General features: G+C 44.6%; 1 protein-coding gene across 2 annotated transcripts in view; it reads left to right on the top strand.

Annotated features, from left to right (window-relative positions):
- The window catches only part of gbf1 (golgi brefeldin A resistant guanine nucleotide exchange factor 1), a 78150-nt gene that overhangs the window by 15771 nt on the left and 47115 nt on the right, over positions 1-15264 (top strand). For both annotated transcript variants that reach the window (XM_079729807.1, XM_079729806.1), the window contains exon 4: positions 12802-12933. In XM_079729807.1, coding sequence (XP_079585933.1) covers positions 12802-12933 — 132 coding nt within the window. The remainder of the gene's footprint in view (positions 1-12801; positions 12934-15264) is intronic.

Here is a 15264-nt window from a genome sequence, read left to right as displayed (position 1 = left end):
AGCATAAGCCACCTCCCTGGTGTGATGTCCACAGCCATCCCATCCTTTATTGTCTCTCACCCGGGCCATGCCTCTCTCTCTCTTAAACACACAGACACACACACACACACACACACACACACACACACACACACACACACACAATACCCACGGCAGCCTTCTTTTAAGGTGACAAAAGGGATAACCAATACTTTTTCTGTTTATCCGAGGTGACATGACCAGTGGCGCAAGGGGACGAAGAGGCCCCGTGTTACCATAGCTAAATATACATCCCTGACAGCCACATAATAGGTTCCAGGAAGTTCAGTCGAAAATAAAAACAAAGCAACATTTCTAGCTGATTGGCTTTGAAAGGCTTGCTTTTCCTTGCTGAATGGAAAAATGTGGAGTTCAGCATTCCATGGCCGTGATGCCAGTGGGAGTGGATGGACGCAGCCTTGCGTGTGCAGAACGAGCTGGGTGCGATGGAGACGCATGGCGCTGCAGAAAAAAACCTGGTAAACGGGAAAGGTTTTTTTTCCCCTCTGTGATGTTTTAAGAGGGCAAACAACAACAAACAAAGAGGGTTTAGATGTTTTAAAACCATGTTGAAATCAGGAGGAAAAATTCTAAATGCAAATAAGTGGCCGATGTGGTTGCTAATGCTTTTAACCCGATACGCTGTCGGTTTTCAGCCTTGGTGTTGGCACCCTTTCACTCTGTTTCCAATGGCTTTAAAGTGGCGTAGTGCATGAGGCCCACCACTTGTGGTTCTGGGCTAATAACCACGAAGCCTGCAGCATAAGCACAGTTGTCACAACCAAGAATTCAGTTGTAAACTGGATATAATCTCCCAGCAATCCCAAATATATTTGAAATACAATACTTTCTGGGTGACCAATCTCAATTTTTCCTATCAATCTTTTTTCGGAACGGCCCTGAACACAGTAAAAGGAAACGAACACTGCTGAAAACTCTCAAATCCTCATAAAATGACCCCAAATTAGGAGGTTGAGGAGCAACACTCAAGCATACAATAAACCCAGCAGCTCGCCGGATGACCTCAGCGTCAGTGGCGTGAGGTAAATACGACAAGAGAGGAGTGCACATAATAAATCTTCAAAACTCAAGTAGCTCTCCACACACAATGTAGAATTCCCTTTTTGTGCTCGTCCACGGTTTCTTGAGCGAAAGCACAGCGAAGTGTTTACAAACACCTCTGTGTCCACTGGAAGATTTTTGTCATGAATTCATAAGGATAATGCACTCCCTGGACCCATTCCCATTTGCTCAGCTGTCTGACATTACCCAACAGTATTCTCTGAGAAGCCACTTACCACGCCACGGTTTAGAGTTACTGCACTTCTGGCAACCAGCCCCACTATTAGACTCCAACGCCACTTTTGTAAATTATGTTTGTATTCTCTTTTTTTTTTTTGGGTTCCATTGCCTCCCCTCCGCCCCCCTCCCCCCCCACACTTTCTGCCTCTCCAGTTTGGTTAAATGATGTGCTGAGAGATGTTTTATGACAAACAGCAAGCCCCAGGGAAGTGCACTTTATACATCACTGGAAGCGAGCTGCCATGTGAACCACAGTGAAGTGGTCTGGAGGAGGTGGTCTCTCCAGGCCTTCTCCAGCCACTCGGCGTCCGTCTCCGGTTGACGTGCCGAAGGAAGGATCCCCGGGTCTCCCAGAAGCCCGGGGCCCGGGGTTGGCAGGGGTCACAAAATACAAGAAGCGTCGCTATTGACACATCACATCCTGTTGTTCTGTTGACACATCCGTTTAGGAAAAGAAAACTAAAGCCAAACTAAAACCTGAACAGTCGTGTGCTGTGGCGAGATGTCCACTGCGGGAAGGCATCAGGCGTTTGGCCTGCTGCCCTCCCTGGTACTCCATCATGATGTGCCATGCCTTTACCCCTGCAGCTTGTTATAGTATGGCAGACACGCCAGTCCACAGGGGAGTCATTTATGACAGTTGTCGCCTTGGTCTGCTAAGCCGGCCAGGGGCATCTCTGGCCACTCAGCTTGGGGTATTTTAGAGCCCCAGTGGGGGTAAACCTGATAGGCTTTAATGCCCCCCCACACCCTCCGCTCCCAACACGCACACATCCATGGATCCTGTGTGGCATCAGTGTTACAAATGTATCTCGCCAGTGGAGCTATGGATAGGGCCACGTGCAACATACTGAGCGCTCATGTGGTACATTTTGTCCTCTAATTGATCTACGTTTTTTTTTGTTAAGTTATATTTTATATCATTAACTCTTTGATACAGATTATTTTTTATTATTAATATTAAAAGGGTACAAACATTGGCAATATTCTCAGTTGCTTAAACCTGCATCTTTTTACAGTTGCGAATCCTGACTGTTACTCTTGCACTCTTCATTCTTTACAGTAAAAGTTAGCTCCAGTCATTCTCTTGCAGAACCATTTTCCACTTGAACAACCCAAGCTTTATTCCATGCACATTTCTCTCTATATTCTCCACTGTCTATAGAAAGTGTTGCTTGTAGACTGTAGTCAACCTCGGGCTGGAGCAGCCGGGGCTTGTGCTGGCTCAACCCACCAGCCCTCCAGATGGACCAGGCAGGCTTTCAGCTCTGTATATCTAGTCCCAACAACTATTTGTTTGGGTGTTTATCCCAGCTGTACAGGGCTTGTGAGGGGACCACTAGGGGTTATTCTCCGAGTGTGCTTCCCAGACTAAAGCTTGCAAAGTAACCAGAGATACCCCCAGAGATCGCTGGTGCTGGTGGTGGTGGTGGGGGAGGGAACCATCGAGATGGGCCTCTCTTTTATTTTCCCCTCTTCTCCCTGAGCAGATAACCTCCATGTAAAACCAGCTCATTAATGTTCTCCTGAGCTGTTTGGGAGCTGTGGGCGGACGGATGTTTCTGTGCAGAGGGCACGCGCTGATCTGTTGTCCTGTCGACCCTCCTGGCCCTACAGCCCAGGGTAAACTGAAACAGCCCAGATTAGTATTAATCCTTCCTAATGCTAGGGCTCATAATATAGTCATTAGGGTGACTTGAGACTAAGCCCGCGCACCTAACCGCTGTGATTTATTAAACACACACAGAGGATTTGCTGTCAATGCAGGGTGGGAATAAAGGGAGCATCACGTCTAAATACAGTGGTATCGGCCTATTAATACTGATGGGCTTGCCTGCTGAATGGTTACATTCAAATGAGGGGCTTGCACTGCTCCCAGGCAGGGATGAAGTGGAGGAGAAAAGGCCTTTCCACTCACGCCTTTCCATCCCTGACTTGGGGATTACATTGGCCATGCCTATTAAAGTGGATTGCTTATATCTGATTGGATCAACATGTGCAATTTAATTAATAGTCATAACTATAATATAAACAATTATGACTGCAACAAGCACAATTGATTTAATTTATATTTTTGATTGACTAAATTCAAATCAGCCATGAAGAGTGTATGCCATAACTTTTTACAGTTGCTTTATACAAAACACTTTTAAAATGCACAAAAACAAAGGGTAATTTTTCAGTCAACTAACTCTTCTCATTTCGTCAAGATCAAAACAAGCCCTTGCAATTCGATTGACATTCAGCTTGTGAAAGTGTAACGTAGATGACCCATTGTGTTATAATTCAATGCTACGGTTTCACCAAAGATGGCGCAGTTCTTCACACATTAGTTAGTCTATGCAGGTTGGTGACTCTTCAAAACATGATTTATCATTTATTATCTCTTGGTCTGGAAAAGCCAGTGCAACACAGACGGGCAGCTTAGAACACCAGCAGGGGCTGCAGAACAGCTGGCGTCGGGTGTCATGTCAAGGTAGATGAGGAGGGTGAAGATGAGCCTGCCCCTGGAATGACTCGGCAGGGGGTCTAACTTGGAGGATTTACCCCTGGAGCATTGCCAGAGGTTCAGGGCTCATCATCCACCAACGTGCCCTGACCGGCTCATGCTGTGAGGCCACGGTGGTTTGTTGTCATTCATCACATCATGGCTTGGGCATATGGGCCCTTTCCTGTCCACGCCACTCTCTCTTGGTTTGAAGATCCCGGGCAATAAAACTTAAAGAGGGGTCAGTATACTGTACTGGTAACGGTGCCTGACACCCTGCCAAATAGACATGGGGTCGATCCCCAGTCTGTCGATTTCCACAATTTGCCTGAAGGCATCACTCAGCAAAGTAAATTCCTACTTGGTATGTACTTAAAATAAATCACTGTAATTGGCCTTGGATGAAAAAATCTGCTTAATGATTATAAATAATGGTTCTAATGTGTCTGGCTCATAAAAAATCACAGCTATATGAACCTAGGTTACCCTGATGTTATGCCTATATTTTTAACAGGCTGTAGCGTGTGCTTATGCTACTAGTTGTTTCAGTAATAGTAGTTGTAGTGCTTTAGTAGTATTATGGTTGTAATTATTGTTTGCATTCATTATAATACGGCACTTAAAAAATAAGAGCTTTTTCTATTGTTTTATTTCCAATTGATGCCTTCAGTCACAGTTGTGTGCTTTGGGTAAACAAGTGTTGGTGTTAGGATGAAATCATGTATTGCGTCATTTTTTTTTCCCTCAAAAGAATCTAATTCTCATTGGAATCCTAATCATAACAGACCCATTTTGAGGTGAGAGATTTACACCAGTGCGAGTGCCATCCATTACATAAGTCCCTAAATCATCTCATGTTTGTTTTCCTAGAGGCTCGGCTACCACGGTTGCCTTCACATTTTTCCTCCTCCTGTTTGATTGACTCGCTCTCGTGTGCTCACCGCATTCAAGTCCAAATAAAAATAAACCCTGTTGGTGTCTCCTGGCATCCTCTCTGTTGGAGCAGCACTTTGAGGTACGCCACAGTTGCGGCGCGAGCGCCAGTGTGCCTGCGTGCCGGCCTTGTATTGTGTCTTTTTACGAACAGGCAGGGGCCCCCCCGAGCCTGTTGTGAAAGTCTACGGTGCGTGGTTGTAGGATTCCCTCATACCCCCGAGAATGCCATTAGTGGAGTGCTGAAGGAGCGCAGCAGGTGAGACGAATGAGGGCACCGGCTCTGTGCATCCAGACCCCCAGCCTCCACCACCCCATCCCCTGTCTGACGTCCCTCCTTCTGTACGTCCAGTCCCCCACCAACTACTCCACAAACCACGACCCTGTCTGTCTGTCCCTGCTTCTGAGCATCCAGACCGGCGCCACCGTCCCCTGCCCCACCGTCCCCTGCCCCATCCTTGTCCTGTGACTGTCGTCCATACAGACACCACCCCCCCATGCCCCCACAACCACCCCGTCTGTTGTCCCTGCTTGTGAGCATGCAGACACCACCACCCTACCACCGCCTTCACCCCAAACCTCTTTGACAATTGTCCCCGTCTCCCTCCTTCACACCTCCTTTCTCTCTTCATGATGTTTTGAGGATAGCAGTCTTAATCATAGTTGTGTGTGTGTGTGTGTGTGTGTTGATGGATCCTGAGGCGGCTCTCTGTTGATATACCCCTTCCATCCCCTAACTGCCAATACTGAGCCTTACCCCCTCCACCCCCTAACTGATGCAATACTGAACCATTGCTCCTCCACCCCCTAACTGATACAATACTGAACCATTCCTCCTAACTGTACCCAGTACTGAACCATACCCCTCCTCTTCCTAACTGTACCCACTACTGAGCCGAACCCCCTCATCTCTTTAACTGTACCCACTACTGAGCTGAACCCCATCCTCTATTATTGAATACCCTAACGGTATTCAATACTGAGCAATAACCCTTACTCAAACTCATTCCCACCACCCCCCACATCCCCCACCATCTTTCCCAAGACGCGACTGATGTATGCAAGGTTATATGGTCACAGGAACAAATGGAAATATCTTGTCTTGCTCCTGTGTTTGTTTTACTGGAAATAGAGGCGATAATTTGATGGCACCTCGTCTGAAGGGCAACCGCAGAACGATTGACAGTTGGGAGCAAATGGTTGAGCATTATAAATGAAATGTGGCTGATTGGATCAGAGAGCCGCTGTTTACCGCCGAGGTGTTTCTGTCAAAATAAGAGCGTGCCAACTCTGACAGAAATGTACATTGACCTCTTATGTTTAGATTTCAAGGAAATTTGTCAAATTAAGAGCTGTTCAACCTGTAACTGAAAACTGCAATCATGTTTTTACCAGAATATGATGTCTTCCTGCCTAATAATAATAATAAAATACCTCAGAACTGAATTGGATAAAATATCGACGATAAATAGCCATTCAGTGTTTTATCATTTATTTTGGTGCATGAGGCACCTTCATTTCAATAATAGACAAGGTGACTCTTGGTGACTCTTTTTTATATCAATAATTTTCCTCAATCTTTAATTGCTTATCCTCACAATACACATTGACACCGAAATACGCACCCTCGAAATACGCAAGTGTTGGTTTACTTTCCACACACTTTGAAGTGAAGGAGATATTTTCTTCCTGTTCGCTAGCTCAGCAGTTTTATTTTCTTTCCTGCACGAAATGACATCCGGTTGTTCAGACGAAGATCGAGCGTGAAGCATGTCCATCCATCACCACGGCGATGGGGGGGCCTGGGGAAAACATTAACCCCCCTTCTTTGCCACACCGCCGTCCGGATTTCATGGTCTGTGTGTGAAAAGTATGCGGCATAGAGAACACATTTTATGTACAGGATAACAGGTGCAACATATAGCACATATATGCCCCCCCCCCGCAGATGCCCCCGACACTGGAAATATGTGCTAATAAAGTCATGCTTTTTCGAATGCACCTGCTTTGCTTTGACCGAATTATAGTTTACGTTTTTTTAAGGATTACACTGAATAGCTAGCCTATTAGACACATGTGAATGCTAGGCCCATTCGTTTTCATTTACGTTCCCAGGGGTTGTACTTTATAGCTTATAACCTAAGACCTTTTGTTTGAACTGTAATGCGATGTATTTCCAAATTCTCTCTCATCACACTCACACACTGGGCCCCCAGGGGACATGCCTTTAGTTTGCGTTAATGATCAATATGGAAGACAAAGGGCAGTTTGAACACTGCCCTAAGGCCTGGAGCTGGTTTGGAGATGGCTGTGTGTCTATGTCCATGTTATCTAAAGGCACCATAGATTCATGGTCTACAAAACGTGTGTGTGTGTGTGTGTGTGTGTGTGTGGTCCACGTCTAGCTGAAGTATTGCCAAGAGACAAGACTACAGAAACGGAAACAGACGCGCATGGTGTGTCTTTGGATTGATATTAAGCAACGCCACTATAACATTATGTGAATAACAAAATCATAAATCATGAAAAACCTAAAAAACGTAAAAATATCCATATTCATAGATGAAAACATGTATCGCCAACTGAGGTAACACAATGGTTATGCAGACTGCGGTCCAAAGATTAAACCCCTGACATTTTCAGTATTATGAAAGTTACGAACTGGGTTGCGGGGTCAAACTTCCCGAGAAGATCACAAGGGGTGCACAGCTAGTGATGCGTTTTCCATCACCTGGCAGTGGTTCATAATGTAATAGGCGGAGCTAATGCAACAGTCTCTTCAACGCACTTCAACTCATTTGTGTCTGAAGAGGAGTACAGTTTATTTTCCAGTCTCTTGCCAGTAAACCAACTGACTGATGTTATACAGGCGACACTGTTCGGTATCTGGGAAGTGCGGTCCTCAAACATCTGCAATGAAAACATGTCACCATAGGTGTCGCCAAAGAACAAAACTGAAATTCGCAAAATTGCCACTTTAACAAGACAATAGAAACACTTTCTCATGAGATCTCAGGGAAACGTAGGGACTCTCAAGGGTTGCCACGAGCCTGTCAATCATTCTTGGTCCCATGTTGCGTTTCTGCACACTAGTTTCTCTTGTTCCCTGAACAGTATAAAAGCTGTGTGTGTGTGTGTGTGTACTGTATACACATGCAAACTATATTCCACCCAGCCTCTCAGAGATGCTCCCCTGTAGTCGCCCTTACCGCCAGCCAGCCATCCCTTTCAAGCTATCGGAAAACTTTTAATTTCTCCGGGGGCTTTTCAAATTGCCTGTTTTGGTCGTTCAGGAGCATTGTACAAGGCATCTATAAAATACCACTGTGGCCAGAAAGCCCACCCCCATATGGAGCTCCATAGCATTGCTACGTCCTAATTGGCTCCTTCGACAAGTGCCAATTTCCTTCCAGAGTGATGGAAGGAGTGGGGTGAATTGGGGGAAAAGGGATAAATGAATTTGCATGGGGGGGGGGAGGGGGGGTACTGAATTTGACATACATAAAAAAACCCTGTTGGACACGGTAGAAGATGTCGTGTCTGACTACCTCGGACAAGACGTACGGATGGGAACATTCCCTTTGGGCCTCTGTGGAATTAATTTGGCCTGGGTGTACTTGTTAAAAAAGATATCTCTCTCCATTTCTTCCACTGCCATCCAGGACCTGGGATGTTGATAACCAAGCATCCCTCCCCCCTTCTGCTCCGGATCAATAACTATCAGTTTTCGGTTTTCGGCCCCCCCCCCCCCTCATTCCCCTTATTTGTAGTTGGAAGAAGTAATCTCAAGATAAAGTCAAATGGGGCGATCTTTTCCTGGTTCTATTAAAGATTCAGTAAGTGACGGAGTGACTGTCACCAGCGGGAGCATAATTAGGAGACAATTATTATTACCACATCTTCTACGTGGGTTGTTTCACATGTGGGTGAATTTAAGTGATTCACTGTATAACCAGTTTAAAATGATTCACAGTACACGCCCGGGCATGCGTGGTAGCAGCTTAAACACAGTCTATTATTTCCAACAGCAATTGACAAATAAACTTTTCCTGCACATGTACTTGTTCACGCATCAATATGACTTAGATTACGTGATTCCCAAAAAACAATCATATTTGTGTTAAGAGAACATCATATGATAGTGGATTGTTTACGCCATGGGTCATGCCCACAAGCAGCAATCACACTTTTTGCCTGATTAAATAGATGTTGATGAATGGCTTTCAAATCATTCAATCATTTTGAAATTGACAAGAATTGTCTAGTATGGGAATGTGTAAATGGACAACGCTGTCCATTGCCTAAAAAATATTGGCTGAAAATATACCAGTGGCTTGTATAACTTTAAATATGTGACACGGCAGGCAGACAAATTTAGCCCTTCAGCTCTTTGTGATATAATTAAGCAATCACAAAGGGCCCGTCGGCCCCAGGACCCGCAGTCGACCACAGTTTGTGTTTCTAGTGGTCATCATGTGCTGCTCTGAATAGCCCCAGGCCCTCTTCCCCTTCCCAAACTTTACACCGGACGACATCATTCCTGCCCTCTCTCACTCGGTCTGTCCGTGTCTCTTGCTCTTGGGTGCTCTGTCTTTCACGCACATATTTAAGTTAAATTAAGTTATCCTTTTTTGTCTTTATTTCCTTTAGAATGGAATTGAAGGTTCACAGTTAAGCTGGAATGCAATCTGTTGCAAGTTTTACTCCACTAAAGTTGGCATTTGTTTATCCTATTTGATGCTATTCAACAAGCTAGATTTTTATGTATGGTGTGTGAAGACAAGAAGGTTTGTTAGATGCGATGCCAACTTCAGTGTTGTAATCCTCCAGTTTTTTGATACTGCATATTCGCTGCCCTTGGCTCTTTGACCTTTCACTTGCTCTACTCTACCATTCCTTAGTCATAGCTGTATTATACTCAGGTCTCATTTAGTCTCTTTGAAAGATTTCACATGGAATTCTGGTGAGAGTGAATGTAACAATTGGGATCATTTCATATTTCCTAAAAAGTAATGGGTTGGATCAAGTGTAAATGGTGTTTTCTGTTCTCTGTACTGTATCTTGTGTTTTTGCTTGTTATTGGTGTCCATTACAGTTGATATACAGAATGGGAGCTCGCCCTGCAGCTCCCCATGTTTTAAGTCCTTTCTGGTCCACTGCCAATGGATGTGCATGTGTTAGAGCTTCACGTTGTCAGTGCATCACTCCTCATCCTGGCTGGCTCTCCAGGGAGGCAAAGGTCCATTCCCTCCACCCCCCTCCCCTCCTGCCCTCCCTCTGCTGGGGTTAGTTGGTGAGAGGTAAGCCACACATGGCTAGCTCCGCGCTCCGAAGTGTACAGCAGTTGCATGGGGGCCGCAGAGTGCTAAAGGTACATAGGATTAGACCTTTGGTGAATCCTGTTGGGGCCCCATTTCTCAAACCCGTCTTCGACCAATTACGAGGAGGTTGATTTAGACTGGTGCCCTCTTAACTGTTTGCATTGCACCCCACCAACGCAGCCCTGACATAACATTGTGACGAGGCTCGTGGCTCTGATCCCACTTTTTATTGAAAAATATATAATCAATGACAACCAAGGGTCAACATGGTTATCGTTTGATTGCTGCACCATGGCTGTGTCCATCATCATCATTACTATTATATTTCAGAAGATTGAGCTGAAGTGCAGGGCCTGTATTTGAGGGGATTGGAGATTGATGGTGGGTTTGGTGGCTGTGGTTGCCACTGCAAAACGTATCCAGTCCAGAACTGTGTTCACAGCTGGATCAATAAAACACAATTGAGTTTTCCAATCTGAGTTGTTGAGAAGGCACTTACAGGGTGATCACCTTTGATGAAGTCTTCATCATGATCTATTGACAGATTCATTTCAGCTCCCTGCTTCCCCTTCCCAAATGTTTTTATCTCCACTGTAACGTAATAGGACACTAAGACCCCCTTCTCAAAAAGTTTTCTGCCAGCTTATCGAATGATTGGACCGACATCACTTCTGCTGTCTTCAATGCACCCTTGGTGTCATTCATGGTTAAATGTATTTTTCGATAGTATTGTTTTTGAGTCTAGTAGTGAACATTGAGTTCCTCAAGCGTCGTATCGGGGACTGGCGGTTCTTTTGAAAGAGTCACACGCAAGTTTATTTCTCCCCAGGTCGTATTGGATGAGATTGTCACTAGATTTAAATGCTCCCTTGCAACCCCGACGACTTAAAACGCATTTAGACTTCTCCCTGATACATGGAAAGTACCAGATCCCAAAAACAGATTTTTCATAAACCCAAAGATATGCATTCGTAAGATGGTTTGAAAACGCGACCTGGCGCCCGATAAAGGAGAGTTCTGATCTTTCCGAAATTATTTCATATTTGATTTCCAAACAAGCCGCAGGGGTATCTGGTATCACACATTAATGCTGGGCGGTCACATGTGCACTTTTTAAAATTGGTTGGACGCTCTCCTTGGACGCCTTTTGAAGTCCTTTCTTCCCTCCGTTTGGAGTGGGGCTGTTCTCAAGCAAGCCCTAATCCTCGTGGTATTGCTGTGGCCAGCACTACCTCGCTGCAGCGGCTCAGGGAGGTGTGCGTGACTCCAGTAATTTGGCCTGTTGTTGTTTTTACCTGTTTCTTGTTTTTCTCTTCTCCCCTAACCCCCTTTCTTCTCTCCCTCCTCTAGATGAAGTGGAGGGAGACAATAAAGGTGCAAGGGAAAGAGCGTGAGAGAGGAACATTCAGAGAGATGGATGATTGGGTGGTTGGTTGGCTAGATGATTTCACAGGGCAAGAGACCGAAGAGAGACGAAGCAATTGTAATTTAAAGTAATTTTTGTGACTGATGGTGTACGATCGTGTGCATACATTCATGGCAAGGGTGAGCCCATTGAGAACCTATCCTCCTAACCCTTGGTAACGGCCATGCTCTACCAGTTGAGCCACACGTTATTGTTTGTATTTTAATGCATGGGAATCTTTTGTAGGGCAGTCTTTATTGAAGTCCTTCGATCAAGTCGAGACACATTCTGTTTCTAATACTTTTGTTCAAAGTGTTCCATGCCTCTTCTAAATGAATCAGAAATGGTTGTACGTGATTAAAGCGGCCACTACCATTCACTGTGGACCATAATCTTGAAACATGATAACCTATTCTTTGATTTAGAAATATAAACCGTAAATCACTGCCTCGGTGGGCCTTCTTTAGCCATCTCATCACATGCTCCTAGTCCTCACTTTTATTTATATATTTTATCCAACCCCTACACCCTCCACACCCATCTCCCCCCTTTCCATCTCCTGTTCACCCCAGCAGCCGATAGAGAGAGAGGGGGTTACAACCTCTAGCGTGGCTAATTCCCCCCTGATCTGCTCCCAGAGGGCACCAGGGGCTGTTTACACAGACCTTTATAGAGCAGGGAGGGAGAGTATATTAAACTCTGTCCACCGCCTCTGTCAGGCCTTGTTTGTGTGCCAAACACATTTTCAGGGCTAAGGTCCTGCAGAGGATTGCGCCGTGAGATAAGGGCGATTTAAGCAGAATCCTCCACCACAATAAGTGGAGGGGATCACTAGGGCATTAAGGATATTTGAAAGTGATGTTTAATTTTTTTGGTGTGTGTGGAGGCGAGTGCACACCATGTATTATTATTTGAAAACGCTTCTTATGAAAGCCACATGAGTTTTTCTTTTCATTTCAGAGCCGGCAATTTGATACTTGAATCTAAAGATGTTTGTTGACCGAAGATGTTTGTTAAAATATTGAGGTTTCCCATTGCTCTTCTATATTTACAAACACTGATTTAAATGAACCCAAAATTTAATGAAATGAAAAATGTACGTTGACTTTCTGTTGCCATCTGTCATGGTCGTTAAGTAAAGACGCGGTTGCTGTTATTGTAGAAAACTGCTATACAAATGAAGTGTACATTTTTTTCAATCCAATTGTCAATCGATAGTCCCTCCATGTGTTTAAGCGTCCTCTCGTCTTTCTCTCTCCCCCTCTTTTTGTTATTCTTATTTTTTCTCTGTCTTATTATTTCTCTCTGGTCTCTCTCTCTGTCTGTCTCTGCAGAGTTGGCGGATGTGGAGCCCAACGTGTTCCTGCGGCCGTTCCTGGAAGTGGTGCGCTCCGAGGACACAACCGGACCAATCACGGGCCTCGCTCTCACCTCTGTCAACAAGTTCCTCTCCTACGGCCTCATAGGTGAGTCCTCCAACACCATACCACAGATGAGTTACAAGTTGGTTCAATCAATTTTGATACCTTTTGATACCATTCCTTAACAACATAAAGAACCGTTCACAGTTCTCGCTTCACAGTTCTTCATAAATAAGATAAACAACCGTACAAGCCTGGGGAGTGGATTATACGTCTAAATGTGTACATTATTAGTTGTGCTTCTTTTTTTGCTGCAATGCTCTTAAATTACATTTCATACACGCACCCACACACACATTCTCTCACACGAGTATGTATCCGTGGCAATTAAATTTAGCAACGGAATGATTAAACAGTTGATTGCATATATGCTTAAGCTAGCGTCGGAGTGCGTGTGAGGTTGCTATTGATTCTGCAGGATTATGTTTCATGTTGGCAATTTATAAAGGTCAGAGTTTTCCTTTGTGACTAATGAGTGCTGGGGTGCCGCTCATTGCTAGCTCGCTGGCGGAATGCGGGGAATGCGCTATTCTCACCAGCGCCGTGCTCGCAGCCGTCACTCTGTACGGACGGCACAGCCCGCGCGTCATAACACCGGCGCGGCCCGGTGGTCCCGCCCGCCGTGTTTAGCAGAGCAGTGTGAAATGGGAACACATGGCTCGCTGAGAGTCTAAACTGCGATGATCAAGTTGGTTCATGTGGAAGAGAGGGGGGGCTGGTGTCCTGTTCGAGGGCCAGGCTTCAGTACAATAGAACTTTAGTATGTGTAATAATATTGAGTAGTAAAGGTTGACTGGCCTGTGCCAAACAATTTTCTGGTTAGATACCATGGCAAACCATGGTCACACTCATAGCACCGTATTGTATTTTATACCGGACTTTACTGTTACAAATAGAAGTGGTGCATTAGTTGTAGTACTGCATTGTACAACCACACTAATACCAGCACAAGCTAGAAAGTCCCATGTCAGGTTTAGGGCATGTTTATTTTTTGCTTTCCATATTGTCCTTGTATTAAGTAGTGGTTAATATTGTATTGCTTAATTTTACAACAATATTTTAAAAAGGTTCGCCTAGAATTGGGGAATGAAAATTGACTACTTTCATAAAAAATGACACTTGCTACATTTAATGATCTAGCAAAAGTGTAATTTGTATGGAAACAAATATTTTTATGAAATTAACCAATAACTGAAAAATGTATTGAAGGAGAGCCGACATTCCGCATAGGTTGCCTGAGAAATCCCCCCCCTTACTCTCCCTCCATCGTTCCAGACCTGATGGTAGCCCCCATAATCCCTCCATCCCCTCCCCCGTCTCCTCAACCACCGCATCTCATCAGCACGGCTCAAAGGGACGGCGTATCCATGGCAATAGAGTCCAACGGCCCCCACAAACGCTTTCTATGTATTTCCTCAAACTCTCCGGTCCTCTCTTGTCGGCATGACTGCACCGGGACAGCAGCGGCCCGGGCTGGGATACGGGCCGTCCTCCACGGGGCCCGTTCCGATTATTACCATCCCTTCTGCCTCATTCCGCCTCCCTCTTCCTCCTCCGCTCTTATTTGTGTCTGCATCTGGTGCTGGTGTGGCGGGGGCCAGCTGGACGCTACGGCGGCCAGAGTCACTGAAAGCGACTTCAGGGAGCATTGCAACATGATCTGCAGAATGTGTCAGGAGCGACTACCGCGTACATTTCCCATGGTGCCCCGACATCCAAACCTATACGGATCAATCTTCTTTAATTAGAGCCCATGTTATAAATATCGTTATTATATTATGACTTCCTTAGCAGAGCCTCCCTAGACTTATCCTGACTGGTTAATTATCTGAAGTTGTTTTGTTAGGATGTTTGCCTTCAACTGATAAAATAGTTGATGTCCGTGATTTGATAGAGATTAGTGCAGTCGGAACATTTCCCGTATCGCCCGGGCTTAACCCATGAGTCGTAATCACGTGAGTAAGTGTATTGTTATATTGTCTTGGGTAAAATAAAATAAAACAACACTAAATAAATCACCATAAAAAATGGAATTACAATTGATTCCCAATGTAGACATGTAGTGCATCATTTCATTTCTATATATGCATATATATATATATATATATATCTATATTTGTTTTTAGTTTAAAGAAAATATGATGTGACGTATATGATGTATATGTTATAAGTATGCTGTACTTGATACATGTCAATATTATTAGTCACATTATTTCTTAATATGGTTTATATTACATTTTATATCATTCATCACACGTGAGAACATAGACATGTTCCTTTAGTTATTTTAAAGAGTTAAATAACACTTGAAGCCAAATCTGATTGTACAAGGCTGTGATGTGTGCTTTTATCTGCTAATCTAGTATGAATTAAATA

Source organism: Pollachius pollachius (genome assembly GCF_949987615.1).
Source record: "Pollachius pollachius genome assembly, chromosome: 2".
Lineage (NCBI taxonomy): Eukaryota > Metazoa > Chordata > Actinopteri > Gadiformes > Gadidae > Pollachius > Pollachius pollachius.
This window is presented reverse-complemented; position numbering and strand designations above follow the sequence as displayed.